This window comes from Orycteropus afer, unplaced genomic scaffold (genome assembly GCF_000298275.1).
Source record: "Orycteropus afer afer isolate SDZICR_OR568_19922 unplaced genomic scaffold, OryAfe1.0 scaffold00043, whole genome shotgun sequence".
Lineage (NCBI taxonomy): Eukaryota > Metazoa > Chordata > Mammalia > Tubulidentata > Orycteropodidae > Orycteropus > Orycteropus afer.
In genome coordinates this window covers 11063824-11088321 of record NW_006921630.1, presented here as the reverse complement: position 1 = coordinate 11088321, position 24498 = coordinate 11063824, and the positions used below count along the sequence as shown (strand labels likewise).

At 36.0% G+C, this 24498-nt stretch overlaps 1 protein-coding gene across 1 annotated transcript in view; it reads left to right on the top strand.

Annotated features, from left to right (window-relative positions):
* Positions 1-24498, top strand: part of SHCBP1L (SHC binding and spindle associated 1 like) — a 60934-nt gene that overhangs the window by 21240 nt on the left and 15196 nt on the right. Inside the window, exons 3-9 of the mRNA XM_007937661.2 lie at positions 1096-1310; positions 2074-2160; positions 2232-2450; positions 11297-11402; positions 18023-18176; positions 19419-19669; positions 20720-20842. Coding sequence (XP_007935852.1) covers positions 1096-1310; positions 2074-2160; positions 2232-2450; positions 11297-11402; positions 18023-18176; positions 19419-19669; positions 20720-20842 — 1155 coding nt within the window. The remainder of the gene's footprint in view (positions 1-1095; positions 1311-2073; positions 2161-2231; positions 2451-11296; positions 11403-18022; positions 18177-19418; positions 19670-20719; positions 20843-24498) is intronic.

Below are 24498 nucleotides of genomic sequence, written 5' to 3'. Positions count from 1 at the left end.
CAGAAGGCTGGCAGTTCAAACCCACCAGCCACTCCTTGGAAGGAAGGTTGGGCAATCTACTTCCGTAGTGATACTGCCTCAGAAACCCAAAGAGAGGTCATTATGGGTCAGGTCCGACTCAATGGCAAATAACAACAACAACATTGTCATATATATTGATGCTATAATGTGTGCTCATATTTAAAATGTGTTTTTGTTTATTTAACTGTACTTTAAAATAACTTTGATGGACATAAACTTGAAATTTTTCAAAATTGATTATTGGAAGATATAAGTTTGTGTTAATATTTAATATAATTTATTAAAATTTTAAAACACTTGAGTACTACAGGAGCTCTGGTGGCATAGTGCCTAAGACATTTGACTGCTAACCAGAAGGCTGGTGGTTCAAATCCACCAGCTGCTCCTCAGAAGGAAGACTGAGCCATCTTCTTCTGTAGAGATACAGCCTTGAAAACCCAAGGAAGATTTGCTATGAGTTGTAATCGACTTGATGGCAGTGAGTTTGTTTTTTTCGTTTTGGTTCGAGTACTACAGATTTGGTTGTTCTCAAACACTGATATTTAGACAGGTTCTGGAGGCTATCAAATATATATATATATATTTGAAATGAGACAAATAAACACAAGAGTCTTGTTTACAAAGCTAAATTTATTCCACTTAAGAACTTTATTCTTTGTGCGTATCCTCTCTACTTTTTTGATATTTGAATAGTCTTTCTTTTGCAAATGATGAAATATAGATAATAGTTTTGGGTTTAAACATACTTCTGTGGCAAAATTAGTCCAAATTTTCGGGGAAAAAAAAGTATATATATGACTGGTCTATGAAATTCAAAAGTCTGCCACTCAGATATAAGAAGTGTAGGAGATAGGAAATTCCTGTTTTGAAACTTAAAAACTAATGTGTTTAAGAAGTAAAGTAAAAATGTTTTTTGTTTTATTTATGTTCATCTATAATTGCTCTGTGTGTTCATTGTCAGGGAAGTAATAACAAATGTAAAAGAAGAAATTTTATAATAAGCTCATATATAAGAAAGAAATCATTGGGATTTGCTTTGATTTATAATGACATATCTGATGATATTTACCTTAGGTAATTTGTAAACCACACCAAAGCTCATCATCTTGTTTCAAAGTTGCTGTTTCTGTTGCTGAGCCCTTTACTTCTAACATTGCAAATATTCCAAGAGATTTGGTTGATGAGATTTTGGAAGAACTGGAGCACAGTGTACCTCTCTTGGAAGTGTATCCAGTTGAAGGACAAAGTTCTGATATACATGATATTGCTCTCGCCTTGGAAGTTGTAAGGTATTAGGGCTTATTACCCCTGAAAATTAAAATTGTATTTAAGAAGTTAATGTGTAAGTGTTCATCATATCAACCCTTTAAAAATATTTATTGCTGTAATTTTTATTCACTGCTGGATTCAAATTTAACCATTTTTAATTAGTATATTTTGCTTGTAGTCCTCTTTCAGTTAAAACATTTTTTTTTTGCAGAAGTATTGTACACAGGCAGTAAAAAGTTTGCCATTGTTTGAGTGTGCATTTCATAAAAATTGAATTAAAACATATTTAGAGAGACATAGCACTAAATTCTGTTGTTATTTATGCACGTTAAATAGGTTTGATTTCATTTTTTATAGTTAAGTCATCATTCACATTATGAGACTTCTTATAAATTGATACAATTTGAGATAAACAATCTATAAACAAAAGACAGAATTTTGGGGGTATGTTTTTGTTTCTCAAATGCTTCCCCCCCAAAAAAATTTTTTGTTATACCTTAAGTAATATTTCTTTGGTGAGCAAAATCAGAGCCCAAATCTATGAAATTTGGAACTTGATTTTACAATCCTACTTCAAGAAATATCTTACCTGCAGTAATAACCTAAAATAAAATCTAGATATTTGAAGTTTTATTTTTGGTTGTTACCTCACTGATAAGTCATGTAAAATACTTTTTTAAGAATTAAGATTCGTGTAGAGAATTCTGACATCTGAATGTCTTTTTAATTCTAAACATGGTAGTGGCTATTTGATATCTATCATTTTAATTTGTTTTATCTTAGGTTTTTTTATGACTTTCTTTGGAGAGACTGGGATGATGAAGAAAGTTGTGAAAATTATGCTGCTCTGATTGAAGAAAGAATTAATTTGTAAGTATAATTTAGAAAAGTATTCAGCACATTGTAGAAGATAAACATTGTAATTTATCGATGCTTTTCAGGTGGTGTGATATACAGGATGGAACAATACCTGGTCCTATTGCACAACGTTTTAAAAAAACTTTGGAGAAATATAAAAACAAGCGTGTTGAACTCATTGAATATCAGAGCAATATTAAAGAAGATCCATCTGCAGCAGAGGCTGTTGAGTGTTGGAAAAAATACTATGAGATAGTAATGCTATGTGGATTATTGAAAATGTGGGAAGATTTACGCCTTCGGTAATAATTTGCTCTGTTTTCATTAGAACCAAAATTTTACTTGCTCAATTTTTTATTTCATATCATTAAACTTGTTATATTTGTTACCCTGATTAAGATAGACTATAAAATTAAATGTCTAATTTTTTGTCTGAAAAAGAAACTATTACTATTGGAAAATTATATTAGCTGAATTCACTGGAATCTTTTTTTTTTAAGAATGGGGCAAGGACTTCATAAATCTAGTCATTTCCTTATGTTTTATCTTTGCTTTTGTAACCTTGACCAAACTATCAGAAAAGAGGAGGTAGCCTAGATAATATGCAAAGTAAATAAGAGAAGGCTGAATAATTTGGCTGCCTCATAATTTCAGTTTTTCTAACTAACATATTGTTGACTTGGTTATGATGCTAAGTAATACAGCTTTAACCAGCATAATTCTCTAGAATATCAAAATGTATTAAAATATTTATGCATTCCTTTTTGTGAAGTATATATTTCTGTCTTTGTTTTATATATGTAGAAGCAGGAATTCTAGTTCATAGTTCCAAACTTCATGGAAAATCTTGAATTGGGGCCAAAGGACTTCTATTTCATACTAAGTTGTTTAAGTCCTTTCCTTGTGCTCCACCCTTACTTGTTCTTTGTCATGAATACTGAGCTCTTTTTCACTCATCTAGCAATTATCTGCCTAAATCTTTTTTTTTTTATTTTCCCAAAAATTTGACTTGTTTTCTAAATCACAAGAATCCCATTCTTGTGCCTATTTTTGATATTTTGTTGTTATTGGGATTCCTGTGTAATAAAGCTTTGGAATTATTTTAGGGAAACCAGTATAGATAAATTTTTAAACCTCTCTTATTTAGAAATCCATAGCACTAATTATAGTTATGTTGGATGTGTTGAATTTGAATGCAAGTTACTATCACTAGACTTTAGATTCTGATGGCATGAAGGAACACATAGAATTCGCTCACCTTAAAAGTTAAAGAAATACTGAAAGTCCATCTCCAGGAATGATGGAATGCATTGATTGGACAAACCTTTTTACAGATAACAGTTATAAAATCTGGACAAAATGTATTAAAAATACTGAGCTTATTAAAAGCACTGTAAAGTAACCAAAGTAGACAGCAACCAAAAAAGAGTTTATCCATGAAAGATGGCATCTGGAATGGATAAGAAATGAGAATCTGTGGCTTCTTTGAAAGTGCTCTCCAGTCTCAAAGCTCTGGCAGCAAAAAAGTATAGTCATACTGTTTCAAGGTACAAAAGACAGGCTAGCAAAGCAGCTGGAAATTTAGGAGGTATATCCTGAAAGTAAGAGTACAGAAAGAGTGAGATCTAAAATTTGAGCATAAAGTGCCCAAATTCTTGGCTAACCACTAAATTATGCTGACATGGGTGACAGTTAGGGAACCATGCCAAAGAAGGAATAGCTCGAAGTTGAGAGAACTGAGCAGAGGCATCAGCTGCTGCATACCTCAAGGAAAACCGTTTGCAGTCTGAGCCCTGACAAGTTATTGTTGTTGTTATGTGCCTTCGAGTCGGACCCAACTCATAGCAACCCCTCCTTGGGTTTCTGAGGCAGTATCACTACAGAAGTAGATTGCTCAACCTGCCTTCCGAGGAGTGGCTACTGGTTTTTGAACTGCCAGCATTTTGGTTAGCAGTCAAGTGCCTTAGGCACTACGCTACCAGAGCAAGTTAACTGCCTGCTAAAAAGCTAACAATCCTCAAAAGAAAATAACAGAATCCAAAGTTGCTTGAGTATATTGCCAAAATACTCAGTTTTCAACCAAAAATAAAAGAAAACAAACTAACAGAAAAAGTAGACCCATATTCAGGAAAAAACAGATCCATTTTCAAGAAAAAGGGTAGTAAAAAGGGCCCAGAGAATGAATTTATCAAACAAAACTTCAAATTAGTTATTATAAATATGTTCAAATAATTAGCAGAAGACATGATTACACAATTAAAGAAAAATATGGTCTTAATGAATGCACAGATAGGGAATCTTAACAGGAAAATAGAACTACAAAAAATAACCAAGGATTTCTGGTTTCAGTTCCAACAAAACCTGAAAAAGCTTGCAGTTTATCACTCTCATCCTTACAACAAGGAAAAAGTTGGACAAACTGAAAATGTTTCTTAGACCCATTGGAGAATTAAGTCACAGGGCAACTTCTGTCCAGATATCTGGAGATACAGCAAATTCTGAGAGTCCCAGCTGAAATCTGCTTACCCAGAGCAGAAGCCAGTAAAGCCATAAGGTAGTGGGAACACTTAAAAAATTGTTGTTGTTGTTATGTGCTGTCGAGTTGGACCCGACTCATAGCGACCCCTCCTTGGGTTTCTGAGGCAGTTATCACTACGGAAGTAGATTGCCCATCTTCCTTCCGAGGAGTGGGTTTGAACTGCCACCCTTCTGGTTAGCAGTCAAGCCTTAGGCACTATGCTACCAGAGCTCCTACTTAAAAAAAATAATAATTTTGATAAATAGCTCAAGGCTGAGTGTGAACTAGTATGAGCCTGAAAGACTCCTGAGGGCCATAGTCTTAGAGAGGACCCACACCTTCTTGGGTTTTTACCTCCAGGAATGCCCACCAGCTTCTCAAGCGAAGAATCAAGAAAGATACCTTTGTGGCTCTGACCAAAGAGGGGAAAATAATCATTGTAAACTATATCCAGAGTATTCTCCACAGCAAAAGTCTACTCCCCAGAGTAAAAAGACTTTACCCTGTCCCTCCTGGGAGAAGGGAATTTCCCCAACTACAGCCCCCTTCTCATCTTCCTACCTTACCTTAACGGTAGAAGGTAGGAGAGCAATTAAACACTTGTCAAGGTCACTGCCTAGGGATTCTGAGCCAGTAGAAAACAGATTTAATCATAATGTTATGTGCAATTTTCCCTTCTCTATACCTCACTGGGTGTGTGTGTGGTGGCATAGCACCTAAGGAATTTGAATACCAACCAGAAGGCTGGCTGTTCAAACCCACCAGCCACTCCTCAGAAGGAAGATGGGGCAATCTACTTCCATAATGATACTGCCTCAGAAACCCAAGGAAGGGTCGCTATGAGTCGGGTCCAAGTCGACGGCACATAACAACAACAACAGCAACCATACGAACAGGGCTTCAATATAATAACAGTTGATTAAAGATGAAAGAGCTGCAAGACACAAACCCTGTTTAAGGAGTTCTTAGGGAAACTCAGAGTCAAAAGGAGACACAAAAACAAGGACACTAGAGGAATTAGAAGTCTGTCTCATATATAGCTACAAAAAGCTATCTTAACATAGCCCAATTTTTAGCAAGATTATTATAAAACCTCACACTAAAGGAATATTTATTTACCTCCGTTCTTATTACCTAATTGGTTTTTCAAAAAATAAAATCAAGGAATACTACAAGACAAGAAAAAAACAGCCTAAAGAGACAAAGCAAGCATCAGAAACAAACTCATGATTTTGTAATTAAACACAGGGAATTTAACAACTCATATTATGTTAATAGTTCTAATGGAAAAGAGACATAACATACAGGAAAAGATAGACAATATAAGCCAAGAGATGGAAATTCTAAAAATAAATCAAAAGGAAATGCTGAAACTTAAAAACATTAACAGAAATTAATGCCTTTGATGGGGTTCATCAGTAGTCTAGACTAACTGAGGAAAGTATCAGTGGGCTTAAAGATAAGTCAAAAGAAACTTCTTAAACTTGAAATGCAAAGATTAAAAAAAAATGTTTCTTCAATACCAACAGAACATTCAAGACCTGTGGGATAATTTTATACATGTAATATGCATAAGTAGAATATCAGAAAGAAAAGAAACACAAATGGAGCAGAAAAATATTCAAAGTAATGATGGTTGAGAATTTTCCAGAATTGAAGACAGACACCAAACCATATATCCAGGAAGCTCAGATAATACCAAGCAGAACAAATACCAAAAAAAAAAAAAAATCTATACCTAAGTATCTCAAGTTCAAACTGCAGAAAACAAAAGACAGAGAAAAGCTTGAAAGAAATCAGAGGCAAAATCAAAACAAAAAAGACTCCATATGTGTAAAGGAATAAGAATTACAGTAGACTTCTTGTCAGAAACCTGTAAAAAAAAAAAAAAAGATGAGAATGGAGTGAAATATTAAAAGACTGAAAGAAAGAACCTCTAACCGAGAATTCTATATCACGTGAAATTATCCTTCAAAAGCGAAGGAGACATGAAGACTTTCTAAGACAGACAGAAACTGTTGGAATTTATCACGAGCAAACCTACCCTGCAAGCAGCCAGGTTAAAAGAAGTTCTTCAGGGAGAAGAGTAATGATAAAGGTAAAAAACAAACAAAAAACACCTCAGATCTGCATAAAAGGAAGAAGGAATAAAGGAAAGTAGCAAAATATTTTATTTTTCTTAATCTAAAATATAACTGTTTAATAGTGATGACAATGTTTTGCATCATTCTAGCATATGGATAAGTGAAATGAATGACAGCTATACCATAAGGGAAAGGAAGGAAGAACTGGGAATGGTCCTTTATAAGGATCTGTAGTACAGGTGAACTTAAAAAAAAAAAAAAAAAACCTCACTGCCATCGAGTAGGATCCAACTCATAGCAGTTCTTCCTTGGGTTTCTAGGGCAGTATCTCTACAGAAGTAGATTGCCCAACCTTCCTTCCGAGGAGTGGCTGGTGGGTTTGAACTCCCAGCCTTCTGGTTAGCAGTCAAGTGCCTTAGGCACTATGCCATCAGAGCTCCCACACATGAATAGTATAGTATTATTTGAACATGGACTCAGATTAGTTAATAATGTATACTGAAAACTCTAGGGGAAACACAAAAAATATTTTTAAAGATATAATTGATATATTGAGAGGACATAATATGGAATCATGAAATGCTTAATTGAAACTAGAGGCAGAAATAGAGGAGAAAAAGAAACAAAGAACAAGAACAATAAATAGAAAACAGTTACGAGTTTGGTAGCTAATGATTCACCCATATCAATAATCGCTTTAAATTTGAGTAGTTTAAATACACAAGTCAAAGATAGAGATTGCCAGAATGGATTTAAAACACAAAACAAAACAAAAAAAGAATGTACTATACATCATCTACAAGAAATCCACTTTAAATATAAAGACCCAGACAGGTTCACACAAATACAGTTGACTGATCTTCGATAAAGGAGCAGAGATAGTTCAATTGAGAAAAGATTAACTTTTCCACAAATGGTGCTGGAACAATTGGTCATCCACATAAAAAACACATACATAAACATAGATCTTACATCTTTCACAAATACTAATTCAAAATGGTTTGTAGACTTAAATATACAATACAAAACCATGAAGCTTCTAGAGAACATCTAAGTGATGTTGGTTTTGGCATTGAGCTTTTAGACACAACACCAAAAGCACAATCCAAAAAAAAAAAAAAATAAAAAAGGATAATTTGGACTTCATTAAAACAAAACTTCTGTGCTGTGAAAGACACAGTTAGAAGTATGATAAGACAAGCCACAGACTAGGAGAAAATATTTCCAACACATATATCTGATAAAGATCTTGTAGCCAAAATATGCAAAGAACTCTTAAAATTCTACCATAAGAAAACAAACAACTCAATTAAAACAGAGCAAACGATCTGAACAGATAGCTCACCAAAGGAAACATACAGATGGCAAATAAGCACATGAAAATATGCTCGGCATCATTTGCCATTAACCAACCACCAGTTGCCACTGAGTTGATCCTGATTCATGGAGACCCTGTGTTTACAGAGTGTAACTGTATTCATTCCAGAGGGCTTTCCAAGCTATGAGCTTTCAGAAGCAGATTGCCAAGACTTTCTTCTCGGGTGCCTCTGGGTGGGTTTGAACCACCAACCTTGCAGTTAGCAGTTGAGCCCTTAACCAATTGCACCACCAGGTACTCCTCATTTGATAAAGGATTATCAAATAGAAAATTGCAAATTAAAACAACAAGATACCACTACACATGTATTAGAATAGATAAAACCCAGAAAAGTGACAATATCAATTGCTGGCAAGGATGCAGAACAAAAGGAATTCTCATTCATTGCTGATGGGAGTCAAAATTGTACACCACTTTGGAAGACATTTTGGTAGTTTCTTAGAAAGCCAACCATATAGTCCAGCAATTGCACTCCTAGGTATTTACAAACTAATTTGAAATATATGTCCACACAAAAACCTGCACAGAAATAAAAATCATAAACAATTATATTTATCAACAAATTATATTATCTAGATGAAATGGACAAATACCTAGAAAGGCAAAAACTACTTAAACTGACTCAAGAAGAAACATAAAATCTAATGGTGTCTATAACAAATAAAGAGATTAAATTAGTAAAGAAAAACTACCCACAAGAAAATCCCAGGACGAGATGGCTTCACTAGTGAATTCCACTAAATGTTTAAAGAATTAACAATCCTTCACAAACTGCTCCAAGAAATAGAAAAGAAGGGAAAACTTCTATGAAGCTAATATTACTGTGACATTGAAGCCAGACAAAGATATCACAGAAAACTTCAGACTAATATCCCTTATGGATACAGACACAAAAATCCTCAACAAAATTCTAGCAAACTGAATCCAGCAACATATAAAAAGGATCGTATACCATGACCAATGGAATTTATCCCAGGAATATATGTCCATTTAACATATAACAAGCAATCAATGTAATACACTATATTTATAAATTTGTGTAAGGGACAAAAACCACATGATTATCTTGATAGATGCAGGAAAAGCATTTGACAAAATCTAACACCCTTTCATGATAAAACTCTCAATAAACTTGGAATAGAATGGAAATTCCTTAACCTGTTGAAGGCTATCTATGAGCCCCTACTCCTCCCCCCCACATCAGCTAGCATCATACTGGCAAAAGACTTTCTTTCCCCCTAAGATGAGGAATAAGACAAGGTTGTCCACTCTTCACTTCCGTTCAAATTCTACGAGAGATTCTAGCCAGGGCAATTAACCAAGAAAAAGAAATAAAAGGAATCCAGACTGGAAAGAAAGAATAAAATTTATCTCTATTTGCAGATGAAATTATGTTGTGTATAGACTCGACAGCACATAACAACAACAACAACAACATAGAAAATCTTATAATGAAATACTATCCAGCAATACAAAGGAACATGTTGCTGATGCACGTAGTAACATGGATAGATCTCAAAATGAGGTTGACAGAAAGAGGCCAGACACAGGAGTAGAGTGTATTATGCCACTTCAAAATTCCATTTAAAATTCTACAAAATGGATATATATATAATGTTAGATTTTCTATCTATGTTTGCTTGGAAGTTAGTATGGAGGATTGACTACAAAGATGCGTGAGAGAACTTATCAGGGTGATGGAAATGTCCTATGCCTTAATTGTTGTGATAGAGTTAAATAGGTGTATACATTTGTGAAAACTTAAAATTTCCTTGAGAGCAGTTCACTTAAAATTAGTGTCTTTAATGTAAGCTATTCCTTAATAGATTTTATTTTTGAAAAATCACTTATATGCATCCTTAATTTTAAAACTAGAATTGCAAGTAAATTAATGTGGTTACCTCCAGAACATTTAGGATGCTTTATTCTGAGCAGCTAGTAATCTGGTATATGGTGAAAACTGTATGAGTCATTCTCTATTTCTCAAGATTGAAAGTACTTACTTAAATAGGTATAAAAATGCTGAGTGGTTTTGATTTTGAAATGTGTAATGAAACATTTGCTTTTGGAGACACCGCTAATATATCCAAATTCAAATTTTAATAACCTGCATGGTAAATGCTTAGAAAGAATTTTCTGAAATCTTAAGTTTCATGATAATATTTAATAGTTGAGATATAAACCCCCAAAATATTGGCACTAAAATTCCATCAACTTTAGTGTCAAGCAATAATCTACTGCAGAGAGCCCACAAAATAACACCTAGGTAGATTATTGACTTCATCTCATCTACTTTGGTCATGTTGTCAGAAAGAACCATTCCATGGAGAAGGATATCATGCTTGGTAAAGTGGAGGGTCAACCAAGAAAGGGAAAGCCCTCAACAAGATGGATTGACACAGTGGCTACAACTGTGGACTCAGGTATAGCAAGGATCATGAGGCTGGCACAGGACCGGCAGTGTTTTGTTCTGCTGTGCATAGGCTTGCTATCAGTCGGAGATCACTCGATGCCACCTAACAACAACAAAGTACTGATAAATCTACATCTACTGGAAAGGAGTGTTCTCTTTGGCTTATCATAATGATAAAGGCCAATGATTATACTAAAAAAAAAAAAAAAATTCTTTGACTTCTTTGGGAGAAATTAAAATGATTAAGAGATAGGAAACAAGAAATGTAAAGAAAAGCAGAAAGAATGGAATTAGAAGTGCTGAAAATTAAACAATATAAAAACAACTAAGAGAGAAACTAGACTACTGCTGGGAGACCAACAGCCAGCTGTATCTATGGAGATGATATATTTTGTACCAAAATAATCTGTTAATTGAACATAGTATCTAAAAGCAGGCATGTCCCAAAACATTGTTATACCTCAGGAGCACTGTATTAGATGAGTACTCAGGATAGTTTTCTTCTGTACTGGAAGGCTGAGGTGCTTGAGACAGTGGTTGTAGTGGGTGGCATTCAGATTTCCAAATCATTAAAATGCAAAGAGAGAGTTCAAGGGGTTAAAACACTCAGTTATCTAAAAGATTTTACTCATTCTGTTGCTCTCAAGGAACTTATAATTAATGAATTGATGATGCTTAGTACCAAGTTTTTATTTTCTAAATATAGGGTGTGTCTTTTAAATGTTAATTTAGTCATAAAATGTTTTTAACTATAGAGTTCATGGACCTTTCTTTCCAAGAATTCTGAGACGTAAGAAAGGAAAAAGAGACTTTGGAAAGAGTATAACACATATTGTAGCGAAAGTGATGACTACTGAAATGGTAAGGAATACAATTCATTCTTATAGTTTATTTAAATTTTAGCAGAAAAGAAGCTCTTTGAAGGTAGAGTTCTTATCTGACCCATTAATAGCTTATTTCCCCCATGGCCTTCATCTAAGTAATTGTCTTATAATAGGTAATAAACAAACCAACAAACAAATGTCAACAAATATTTTCCAGGCACCACGCTAGTTGCTATGCGGAAGATGGAGTACAAATATGAGAAAGACAGCATTAGGAGGGATATATAGTGTTGCACAAGCCCCACAACCTTGCTTCTTCATACATGCAACAAATTTAGAGTATGTTGGAAATATGGACTTGTAAACAGTCAATTATAATTACAGCACAACCAAAAATGCTATGATAGGGGTATGTACAGGGTGCCCATAATGGGTACATAAACCAAAATTAGGAATTCTGGCAATGTTGGCTGGAAGAAATAACTCTGCTGAAACCTGAAAGATGAGTGTGAATTTAGCCAGCCCAAGAGGCAAAAATGTTCTAAGCCAGAAAGCAAATATTTCCATTCACTTGACCTCTCAGCATTTCATAGTTGTCTTCTTGAAATATTTTCTTTTCTTGTCTATTACTGTACTATCCCGGTGTTAGAGATAGAATTCTGTACCCCCCCCCCCACCGAAATAAGTTTTGTACATCCTAACTTCTATGTTTGTAGTTATAATCCTATTTGGGGTTTGGGTAATGAAGCAGAATTAGGGTAGTCTCTATCTTGAGTCAATTCCTTGAGATATAAGAGATTAAACCCTAGAAGCAGAGATGGGGTAAGATAGATGCCAAAACACAAAGAGAGCTCCAAGGAACCAAGAAACAGAAGCTGAGGAGACAAGGGCCTCCCCCTGAGCTGACAGAGAGAAGACGCCTTCCCCTAGAGCTGGTGCTCTGAATTCTGACTTCTAGCCTCCTAAATTCCCTTTTTCAACAACATACCTGTTCTGGTTACCTAGGCCACTCCGACAGGAAACATACCACAAATGGGATGGCCTTAACAAACAGGAGTTTATTCTCTTACAGTTTGGAGGCTTTAAGTCCAAGTTCAAAGTGCCAGGCTCTAGGGGCTGGGTGAGAGCCCTTCAACCTTGGGGTCCAGCTCTGCCTCCTGCTCCCAGCCCACTGGAGCTAGAGACGTTTCTTCACTAGACAGCTGCTGGCTGCTGAGGCTGAGAAGCCCCAAAGTTGACAAGTAAAAAGGCACAGCCCCAATGTTACCAAATGACACAACTGGCCATTAATTTAAGTCCATTGTAAGTCCCAAGGGAGGCAGAGCATGGCAGGCTGCTGAACAATGACACAGCTACGTGCAAGGTCCAAGTGTGCCACAGGCTAGAGATCATTCCCAAGGCTTCTCCTTAAATACAGGAAGCAGACCACATTCCAAAGACAGCTACTCAGCTGCTTGTGGTAGATTTCACCATGGAGTTGATTGCCAGTCTCATCATGGGGAATAACTACCACCAGCTGCCCAGCCATTTAACCAGGCCCAGCCAAGTTGACACACAAACATAACTACCACAATACACAATGACCTTGCTGTGGACCTCGCTGGATGAAAGCACAAGAATTAAATTGGCTACATCTGTGGAAAAAGATGATGAAGAAGCTCAATATCATCAGTCAGAACAAAGCCAGGGACTGACTGTAAAATAGACCATTAATTCAAGAAACTTAAATCAAGACCACAAGAGCCAAAATATGACCTTGAGGCTATCTCCCCTAAATTTAGACACCATCTAAAAAATTGATATGATACATTGAATACTAATGACCAAAGACCAAATGAGTTGCAGGATGACATCAAGGACATCATACATGAGGTAAGTAAAAGGTTATTTAAAAGACAGGAAAGAAAGGAAAGACAAAAATGGATGTCAGAAAAAAAAAAAAAAATGGATGTCAGAATAGAAACAGAAAGGTTTGTTTTTTAAGATTTTGTTGTGGTGTGGTGAATCTTTACAGAGCAAATCCATTTCCCATTAACAATTTATACACATTTTGTTCCTTGACTTTAGTTGCAATCCCCTCACTATAACAGCACTTTTTCCACTTCTTCCCTGGGTTCCTGGGATGGGTTCAGTTCCAGGTTTCAAAGTCTAAAGGCCATAGTCTCTGAGGTTCCACCAGTTTCAGACCAGTAAGTCTGGTCTCTTTTATTATTTGAATTTTGTTTTACATTTTTCTCCCACTCTGTCCAGACCTTCCGTTGTGATCCTGATCAGAGCAGTCAGTAGTGGTAGCCGGCACCATCTAGTTCTTTTGGTCTGAGACTAATGGAGGCTGTGGTTCATGTGGTCCATTAGTTTGGACTAATTGTTTCCTTGAGTCTTTGATTTTCTTCATTCTTTTTTACTCTGGAAAAGGAGAGACCAATAGCTGCATCTTAGATGGTCACTCACAAGTTTTTTAAGACCTGACTTGCTACTCACCAAAGTAGTGAAACCTGCTCTTGAAGTAGCTAAAGCAAATGGAAGAAATGATGATGTGAAAGAGCTGAACAGAAGATTTCAAAGGGCAGCTCAAGAAGACAAAGTAAAGTATTATGATGAAATGTACAAAGACCTGGAGTTAGAAAACCAAAAAGGAAGAACACACTTGGCATTTCTCAAGCTGAAAGAACTGAAGAAAAAATTGAAACCTTGAGATGCAATATTGAAGGATTCTATGAGTCGGGTCTGACTTGATGGCACATAACAATAACAACAACATGGGCAAAATAATGCACAACACAGGAAGCATCAAAATAAGGTGGAAGGAATACAGAGTCACTGTACCTAAAAGAATTGGTCAACATTCATCCATTTCAGAAGGTAGCAAATGATCAAGAGGTGATGGTATTGAAGGAAGAAGTCCACGCTACAATGAAGGCATTGGTGACAAACAAGGCTCCAGGAATTGACAGAATACCAATCGAGATGTTTCAACAAATGAATTCAGTGCTGGAAACACTCATCTATTCCAAGAAAATTGGAAGATCTGGCCAACCAACTGGAAGAGATTCATATTTGTGCCCATTCCAAAAAAAAAGGTGATCCAACAGAATGTGGAAAATAATTGAACAATATCATTAATATCAGCTTAAGTGAAATAATTGATATAAATATTAGCAAAGTACATTGTTGTCAGATTTTCCCTGTAATGCTACAAAATGTGATAATCATATCTGAAATTCCTTTCCATGTATACTACTGATTCTGTCCCCACCTACCTCCTGAGAGACACTGTGCTCTCGGTTGTTCCTTTTCTTTCTTGTGTCTTTCATAGAAGGAAAAAAAATTTTCCCCCCATTCAAGTGAAAATACATAACATAAAATTAATCATTTTAAAGGGCAAAATTCAGTGACATTTAGTATATTCACAATGTTGTATAATCACCACCTCTATCTACTTCCAAAACAATTTATCACCACAAAATAAAGCTCCATTCCCTTTAAGCAATTACTCCCCATCCCCCTTTCCTCACAGCCTCCAGAAGCCATCAATCTGCTTTATCTCTATGGATTTGCCTAGTCTGGATATTTCATAGAAATGGAATCATATATGACCTTTTTTTGTCTGGTTTCTTTCACTGAGCATAACGTTTTCAAGGTTCTGCCTACTGCATTCTCGGTCCATTGCTCCAGATGGCTGTCAGTAGTACATGTCCTTAAATGCTTTTGTCAGAGGCTACCTGGAAAGCTGTTCCAGACCGAGGTCTGTCTCTGCAATCATTTTTACATAACACATGTATGTAAGTTTAAATGTTGATGAGTTTACAGAAAAATGAGCATTCTCATGCCAAGTTGTCATTGGTTAAACTTTACTGAAGGCCATTTTGGCAATGTGTATCAATAAGTCTTAAAATGTATTGTATCTTTTGGCTTAACAATCCCCTACCTAGTAATTTATCCCAAAGAAAGGACTGTTGTTATGTGCTATGTTGATTCTGAACCACCGTGACCTCTTAAGATCAAGTAGGAAAATGCCCCATAGGGTTTCCTAGGCTATAATCAAGAAATGCCCCATAGGGTTTCCTAGGCTATAATCTTTATGGGAGCAGATTGTCTTTTGGAGTGACTGGTGGGTTTGAACCTCTGACCTTTCAATTAGCAGCCAAGCACTTTAACTATTGTGTTACCCGGGTTCCTTAAAGAAGGACTATATATATATATATATATATATAAGAGTTTACTTGTAGTAATTTTATAATGGTGAAAAATAATAAATCATCTAAATAAATAAAAGTAAGAAAATCATAATATAAATTACTATATACATCATTATGTTAATACTATCATGTAGCTGTTAAAATTAGGGTTTGGAAAAATGTTTAATATTTAGACATGGGTAAATGTGATATAATGTAATGAAAAAAATTAAGGTCCAAAATTATATACAGCATATAAACCAAACTCACTGCCATTGAGTTAGATCCGACTCATAGCGACCCCTCCTTGGGTTTCCAAGGCAGTATCCCTATGGAAGTAGATTGCCCAATCTTTCCTTCTGAGGAGCGGCTGGTGGATTTGAACCTCCAGCCTTCCTGTTAGCGGTCAAATGCCTTAGGCATTACACCACCAGCGCTCCCATACAGCATATGATGTGATACATTTCCACATGAAGAAATGAATACATGCATGAGAAAAAGGCTAGAAAGAAATACATATTTTAATAAGGATTATATTTAGGTAAAAATTTATAGGTTAATTTTTCCTTTTTTGTTATGCTTTTGTTTTTTCCTGTATTTTAAAAATAGCAAATCAGTATCACTTGTATAATAAGAAAAGAGATATGTGAATGATAAGACACTTCCATTGGGATAAAAGAACAACTGGCATTTTTTTAGAATGTATTCTTAGTCCTCAAATTTCGTTTTTAAAGTCCTTCATTCTTCATAACACTAACTGTTCTCTCCTATTTTCTACTTTCACTGCAAATTCTTGGTGCTTTTTGTTTTTAGCTCCAGAATCTTCAGTATATGAAATTGTATAGACTGACCTAAATTGGAGGATCAGTTTGCATTAAAGAAAGTAGTATATTACAAAGAGTATGAGATCTGATGCCATACAGACCTAGAATTAAAGTCCATTTCCTAACTCAGTGTCCTTGACAAATCATTTTTTAAGTATATAATTTCTTTTATTTTTGTTGTTGAGAATATACACAGCAGAACATACACCAATTCAATAATTTCTACATGTATAATTCAGCAACACTGATTACATTATTCAGATGTCCAACCATTCTTACTCTCTTTTTCCTAGTTGTTCCTCCCCCATTAAAAAAATTCACTGCCCTCTAAAATTCCTATCTAATCTTTCTAACTGCTGCTGTCAGTTTGATCCTCCACAGCAAGATCTTAAAAGAGCATAGGGCTCAAGGCACACATTCTTTCCTAGTTAAGCTAAACTAGTGTTTGGTCCTTGACAAATCATTTAATCTCATTGAATTTCAATGCCCTTAACCTTATAACAGATTAATAATGTTTTACCTCAAAGAACTGTTGTGAGGTTTAGGAGATAATACTAATGCTCAAAACAAGACTTCTGGCACATAGCTCATACCCAGTAAAATTATTAGTGATTATTAAGAAAGAAAATTTCAATTCATTATTCCTTTAATTAATGGATACTTTGAGCATTTAACAAACATATATAAATAGTTAAATCTTTGGAAAAACACGTATTACCAACAAGTAAGTGTGGTGCAGTGAATTACTTAGTATGGCTTTTCTAACCTAGCCTTTGTAACTCCCACCAGATTACTAGGTGGGACCATGCAAATAAGGTGTGTAGAACTCTGATGTTGGGATCTAAGGCATTTGACTGCTAACCAAAGGCGGGCAGTTCAAACCCACCAGCCACTCCTCAGAAGGAAGGTTGGGCAATCTACTTCCGTAGTGATACTGCCTCAGAAACCCAAGGAGGGGTCTCTATGAGTCGAGTCCACCTCGATGGCAGTGTGTTTGTTTTTTGGTTTTAGGCTTAAAATGAGCCCTCATAGAGGTAGAGAGGGGATCTCACTGTCATCAAGAGAGAAGAGCTGGAGGTGAAGTGGAGTGTGTCCTTGGACCTGAGATCCCTGCCCTGGACCTCCTTAGCTGAGAGATGCCCCAGCAGAGGGATGTCCCGGCTGGCAGAGAGATGGTGGCAGTGGAACCAAGAAGCATGAAACAGAAGGGCAGGCTTACTGGCCTACAGAGGCAGAGGCTAGGACAAGAGGCCAAGGGCCAGAGAGGGAGACTGTCCTGATCAAAGAGTTGTATCCTGACAGTATTCCTGAACCTGAATTGTAGCCTGTTACTTCCCTAATAAACCCTATAAATGAGTATTGTCTGTGAGTTCTGTGTGGCCATTGCAACAAATTATTGAACCCAACAGAGAAGCAGTGAGTCCATGGGAGGGATGGTTGGTGTCAAAGCTGGTGAAAAGGCTGGAGCATGGCAGCATGTCTGGCCTCATAGGAATAAGTGTCGGGCTGCTGATGCTGATTCTGTCTTCCTCTTGTGAAGCTAGAGGAGGTCAGAAGATGCCGCCTCCATGGCCTTTTTTGCAGTAAGTGATTAAAAAGACAAGCTTCAGTTTAACCTCTTGTTGAAGGTGCATTGTTTTATTTCATCATTTCAGGTAAAAGACTTGTCCTCAGACACACTTCTCCAACAGCATGATGATTTGGATTTGGCTTTAGATAGCTGTTATAGTGGAGATACAGTAGTTATTTTTCCAGGAGAGTATCAAGCTGCAAATCTCGCTTTATTGGCAGATGACATCATTATAAAAGGTTAGCAGGGCTTCCTTTGCAATCTTTTTAAAGCTATGTATATTAGACATATTATACAGTGTCAACATGTTAGTGAAATTTTTAGAAATTAAAACAGTTTATGTTTTGTAAAAATCCATTATGTGCTTTTTAAAATTAAGATTTATTTATAATATTTTCTATTGTTTCTCTATATACTTTTACCAAAACTTCTTTTTTCTCGTATATTCCCACTGTTCTTCACATCACTTGGCTAGGAAAACTCAAAGTCTGCATTGAAATCTACTCAGGATTTTCGCAGAAAGGCTAATTTATATGGACTCTTACTATGGGATTAGAAAAGCAGTTAACTGAATTTATTTTTGGGAGCTCTGGTAGCTTAGTGCCTAAGGCACTTGACTGCTAACCAGAAGGCTGGCGGTTCAAACTCACCAGCCACTCCTTGGAAGGAAGATGGGGCTATCTACTTCCGTAGTGATACTGCCTCGGAAACCCAAGGAGAGGTCACTAATAGTCGGGTCTGACTTGATGGCAAATGACAACAACAAATTTATTTTAGATTCTGAACATCGTTAGTAACTTTAATTCTGTTCTTCTACTTTGAAATAAAGATATTCTTATTGCCTGACCAAAAGAAAAGAACAGGTTAACTCAACTTTGCTTATTAATTAAAAACTAGCCAAGTTTTGATGGCTGCAACAGGTTTTGATGGGTAATAAGGATCATATTTGTAATTTAAAAAATTTTTGTAACTTTCTTCAAGATCCTAACACCTTATTTCTTCATTGATGTTAAATTTACATTGCTTTGACTACTCTAGACCAAGTGTATGGGTATGGTCACATTGACCTTTTAAACTAATTCAAGAATCTCTGCCACTCTTACACTTTATGTAATTCATTATGGTTTTGAAATCAAGTTTTAAGATATGGTGTACTTTTTGTATCTTATATACTTTGCAGATTATTGCTTATTGTAAAATTTAGGAAAGCATATAGTGAAATGAGTGTGTTGAGTAAGTACCACAGGTGAATTTATATTGATCATAAACTGAGACTTTTTCCACCATGTCATCAAAATAAGGGCAAAATTTTGTGTTATAGTTACATATCTACTTAGTTAACAATTGAATAAATAATATATGTTACTAAAAATATGTGGAAGGAAAAATGTAACAGCAGTAACAAGTATTATTGGATGAATAAAAGGCTTTAAAATTTAGGATTTCATATATAATTATGTATTTTTGTCCCTATGAATTAGGAGTTGGAAAGAGAGAGGAAATTATGATTACTTCCGAACCATCTCATGACAGTTTTGTGGTGTCCAAAGCTGACAATGTGAAACTAATGCATCTGTCTTTGATACAACATGGGACAGTTGATGGTATTGTGGTGGTGGAGTCTGGTCACATGACTCTGGAAAACTGTATCTTAAAATGTGAAGGAACAGGAGTGTGTGTTCTTACAGGGGCAGCTTTGACACTTACAGACAGTGAAATTACTGGTGCCCAGGTATTTCATTCTATAAAAGCTACGACTCTATATGACCTAAAGCTAACAGTATTGAGGGATATTTGTATGCAAACAAAAGGTAGTGATTTCTTCATTCTTTGGATGGAATTAAACTTAGAAACTGATAGAAATAAACAAAATGAGGACAAGAATGAGGGTGTCATAGTACCCTTAGGAAAGGTGACCTCCCTAAGTCCAAAGCAAGGAACAATTAGGTGTATTTTATGTGTGATCTTTAAAAACTCTAGGAATCAGTGGCTATAAAACAGATAATGAGTTAGTTACTTGATTATTTATTTTAAAAGGAATAAATATGCAATCAGACATCTTTATTGTGAGGTATTGTGCTAAGTCTGAGAATCTCTAAATAATCCTGACACAGCAATTTTGAGTGTGCTCAGGTAACAATCACAAAGATCATTAAAGGAATGGAAAATCGAATGGAAAAAAAAAATTAAAGGAAGTAGGAAAAGAAAAGAATATATTTTTTTTTAGAATGACTTTTCTTAATTTCCTCTAAAATGGGGAAATAGACTTTAGCAGCATTATGAAAGATTTAGAGTAGATAGGAATAAATTTTTATAACTATTGAAAATAATTGCTTAAAAAGGTTTTGGACTTGCTTCTGGAGGATTCATTTGGGTGGGAGAGCAATGTAACAGATTATATGACTTCAATCTTATATCTAGGTTTATTGATTCTCTAACATAGGTAGTCAATATTTAGTGGTGCTGTGGGGCTGCTAACCAAAAGGTCGGTGGTTGGAAAACACCAGCTGCCCTGCGGGAGAAAGAGGTGGCAGTCTGCTTCTGTAAAGATTCCAGCCTTGGAAACCCTTTAGGGCAGTTCTACTCTGTCCTACAGGGTCACTATGAGTGGAAATCGACTCAATGGCAATGAGGGCTTAACATAACCTCTACAATAAATTGTTGCATTCATTGCCATATATTTTCACATAACTTAAATGTTTAGATTGCTAATACAGAATTCCAATTTGCAAGTCTAAAGAAAATTTTGGAGGTATTTGTTTTATTTGCTTTTAATTTACAGGGTGCTGGTGTTGAACTATATCCTGGGAGCACAGCCATTTTGGAAAGGAACGAAATTCATCATTGTAATAACCTCAGAACTAGTGACAGTTCGAAAAGCACCTTAGGTGGAGTTAATATGAAGGTATTCTCATATTTCTTTTCTTTTTTTTAAATTGTGCTGTAGGTGCAAGTTTGCAGAGCAGAGTTTTTTTACATTGAACATTTCATGTACATTTAGTTTCACTCTCATATTTCTTTTTATAGAATTATTATAAGAATTGAAGTAATTATTGCAATAGGTAATGAAATGTTAGCTTTTGTCTTATAATTTAGTCTCTCCATTCCTTTCTTGTTCAGAGTTTTCATGTCCAATAAAACAATTCTTAAAATATCATCATTGATTTGGAAAAGAACAATAGCACAAAAGTAGTAATTAAAACATGGTTAAAATGATGGGAAGCAATTTTATAATTTAATAATCTCAACTTAAATTCATGGCGAATAACTTTCAATATAAGAATCAGATTCCGCTTCAGCAGGTCTGGGATTCCTCACAAGCTTTGAGGCAATGCCATCCTATTAGCCCATGGATGAGCAATAAAAAGCACTTCAGATTTTTTATGGGTAAGATGTATAATACGCTTTGAAAGGTAAAACATAGTGAGAGAATAATATATTAAGAAATATTTTAAGTCTGACTTTCAAAGTTCCACAGATTTACGTTAACCAATTAAAACATCAATAACAATAATTTATTGGTGAAATGTCTGCCCATTCCTTTGTTTCCAAAAGACTACCTTTCTAGGTCCCTCTCTATGCTTGTGTAGTTAATGACTATTTCTCTCTAGTTGTGTGTAGTTAATGATATTTTTTTCCCTACAACTCTAGTTTACATTTTAATTCGTTATTGTTTTATGAATGCACGTATTAATTTTATCTTTTCCCTTTTCTTTTATTGTGATTTTGGTGGAAGTTTACAGAGCAAATTGGTTTTCCATTCAACAATCCATGCACATTCTGTTTTGTGACATTCACTACAATCCCCACAATACAACAATATTCTTCCCACTTGTCCACACCCATTCCTTCCCTTCGTCCTTCCTTCCTGTCCCCATCCACCTTCCTTGTCTGTCCCTGGGCAAATGCTGCCCTCTTGATCTTATATGATTGATGGTTCAAATGAGTGCATACCTTCCTATTATTATAGTATTATAGACCCCTTTATCGATTGGCTGAAAGCTGAGCCACAGGGAATGAATTCCATTCCCAGACTGAAGGATGTCTGAGGGCCACCAGTCTTCATCTGACCAGTAGCCTGGTCTTTTTTTTTCCCCCCATCTTTTTCAATTTTGTTCCACATTTTTCTCCCACTCTATCTGGGACCTCCTATTGTGATCCCTTTCAGAGCAGTCAGCAGAGTGGTAGTTGGGTGCCATCTAGTTTTCCTGGTCTCTGGGACCTTAACGCTGGGGTTCACGTGGTCTGTTAGTCTTTTGGACTAATTGTTTTCTCGTGTCTTTGACTTTCTTCACTCTTCTTTGCTCCAGATGGGGTGAGACCAATAGTTGCACCTTAGATGGCCAGTCACAAGCTTTTAAGACCACAGTTACCATTCACCAAAGTAGGATGTAGAACATTGTCTTTCTGGACTGTATGAGAATTGCCCTTAGTGTCCCCTGAAACAATGGTCTTGAGTCTCCATGCCCAACAACTCATTCCCTCAAGGTGTTTGGTTATGACTAAGAAGTGTTCATAACTTTGTCCCCTGTGTGCCCCTGTGTGCATTCATGGATGTATTTGCAGCACATATAAATACATAGGTAGAGATATCCTCTGTCAAGCCTATATACATCTGTGGCTGTAGTCCCACTTGCCTTCTCAACACTGTTTAGCTTGAATCTCTATCTATTTATCCACTTGTACATTATTGTTATTACTATTAATGCAGAATTTTGTGTGAAATAGTATTCATCTTTGTTGCCTGTAACTCTTGTGCTCTACCCTTTGTCCTCTACTGTCTTGATCATTTTGTGCTGAATTCCCCTTTTATCATATATTGCCTTTCCCTTCACCTAAGTTAACACATATTTACCCCCTGGTTAATGATGTACACTCCCTTTATCTCCCACCCTAGTAACCTTCAAAGAATGGTATCTTTCTGAGTGTAAACTTTTTTCTTAACTTTTTACAGTAGTGTTCTTATAACAATATGTGTTCTTTTGTGATTCACTAATTTTTACACAGCATATTGTCCTCTAGGTTCAACCAAGTTATGAGGTGTTTCTCAGACTCATTGTTACTCTTTAATGGTGCACAGTATTCCATTGTGTGGATCTACTGTAGTTTGTTTATCCATTCATCCATTGATGGGCACTTAGGTTGTTTCCATCTTTGTGAATAATGCTGCAATTAACATGGGTGTACATATATCTGTTAATGTCACAACTCTTATTTCTCTAGGCTATATACCTAGTAGTGAGATTGCTCCGCCACTCGTCTGTCAGTTTGTCCTATGTGGTGGCTTGAGTGTTGCTGTGAGGCTGGAGGCTATGCCATCAGTATTTCAAATACCCATGGTGGACAGGTTTCAGCAGAGCTTCCAGACTAAGACAGACTCAGAGGAAGGAAGAGGCCATCCAGTTCTCAAAGAATTGGCCAGTAAAAACCTTATGACTAGCAGTGAAACACTGTCTGATATATTACTGGAAAACTTTGTGAATAGCCCTGAAACATTGTGCAATATAGTGCCAGAAGAAGAGCCCCTCAGGTCAGAAGGCATTCAAAATATGATGGGAGGAGAGCTGCCTCCTCAGAGTAGAGCTGACCTTAATGATATGGATAGACTAAAGCTTTCAGGACCTCCATTGCTGATATGACACATCTCAAGATGAGAAGAAACGGTGCAAACATCGATGAATAACTGGAACATGGAATGTACGAAGTATGAATCTAGGAAAACTGGAAGTTGTCAAAAATGAAATGGAATGCACAAAGATCTATGTTCTAGGCATTAGTGAGCTTAAATTGACTGGTTTGGGCCATTTTGAATCAGACAACCATATGATCTACTATGCCAGGAATGACAAATTGAAGAAGAATGGCATGACATTCATCATCACAAATAGTGTATGAAGATCTATCTTAAAGTACAATGCTGTCAGGGATAGGATAATATCCATACAACTGTGAGGAAGACCAGTTAATACTAATATTATTCAAATGTACGCAGCAACCACCAACACCACAGATGAGGAAATTGAACACTTTGACCAATTTCTGTAGTCTGAAATTGACCAAACATGCAACCAAGAAGTGTTGATTATCACTGGTGATTGGAATGCAAAAGTTAGAAACAAAGAAGAATCACCAGTAGTTGGATATGGCCTTGGTGATAGAAATAACACTAGAGATTGCATGATAGAATTTTGCAAGACCAACGACTTGTTCATTGCAAAACCTTTTTTCAACAACACAAATGACAGCTATATGTGTGTACTTCACCACACAGAGTACACAGGTCAGATTGACTACACGTGTGGCAAGAGGCGATGGAGAAGTTCAATATCTTCAGCCAAAACAAGGCCAGGAGCTGACTGTGGAACAGACCAACAACTGCTCATATGCAAGTTCAAGTTGAAGGTGAAGACAAAACAAGTCCATGAGTACCAAAATATGACATGTAGACGTGAGTTTTGACGCTGAGCCTCTGGTGTTTAAAACCCAGTGAGATGCACCTGGTGCATAGGTAACAGCCCAGCTTATAGACTGAGACAGACTAGGAAGAAGGAAGAGGCCATC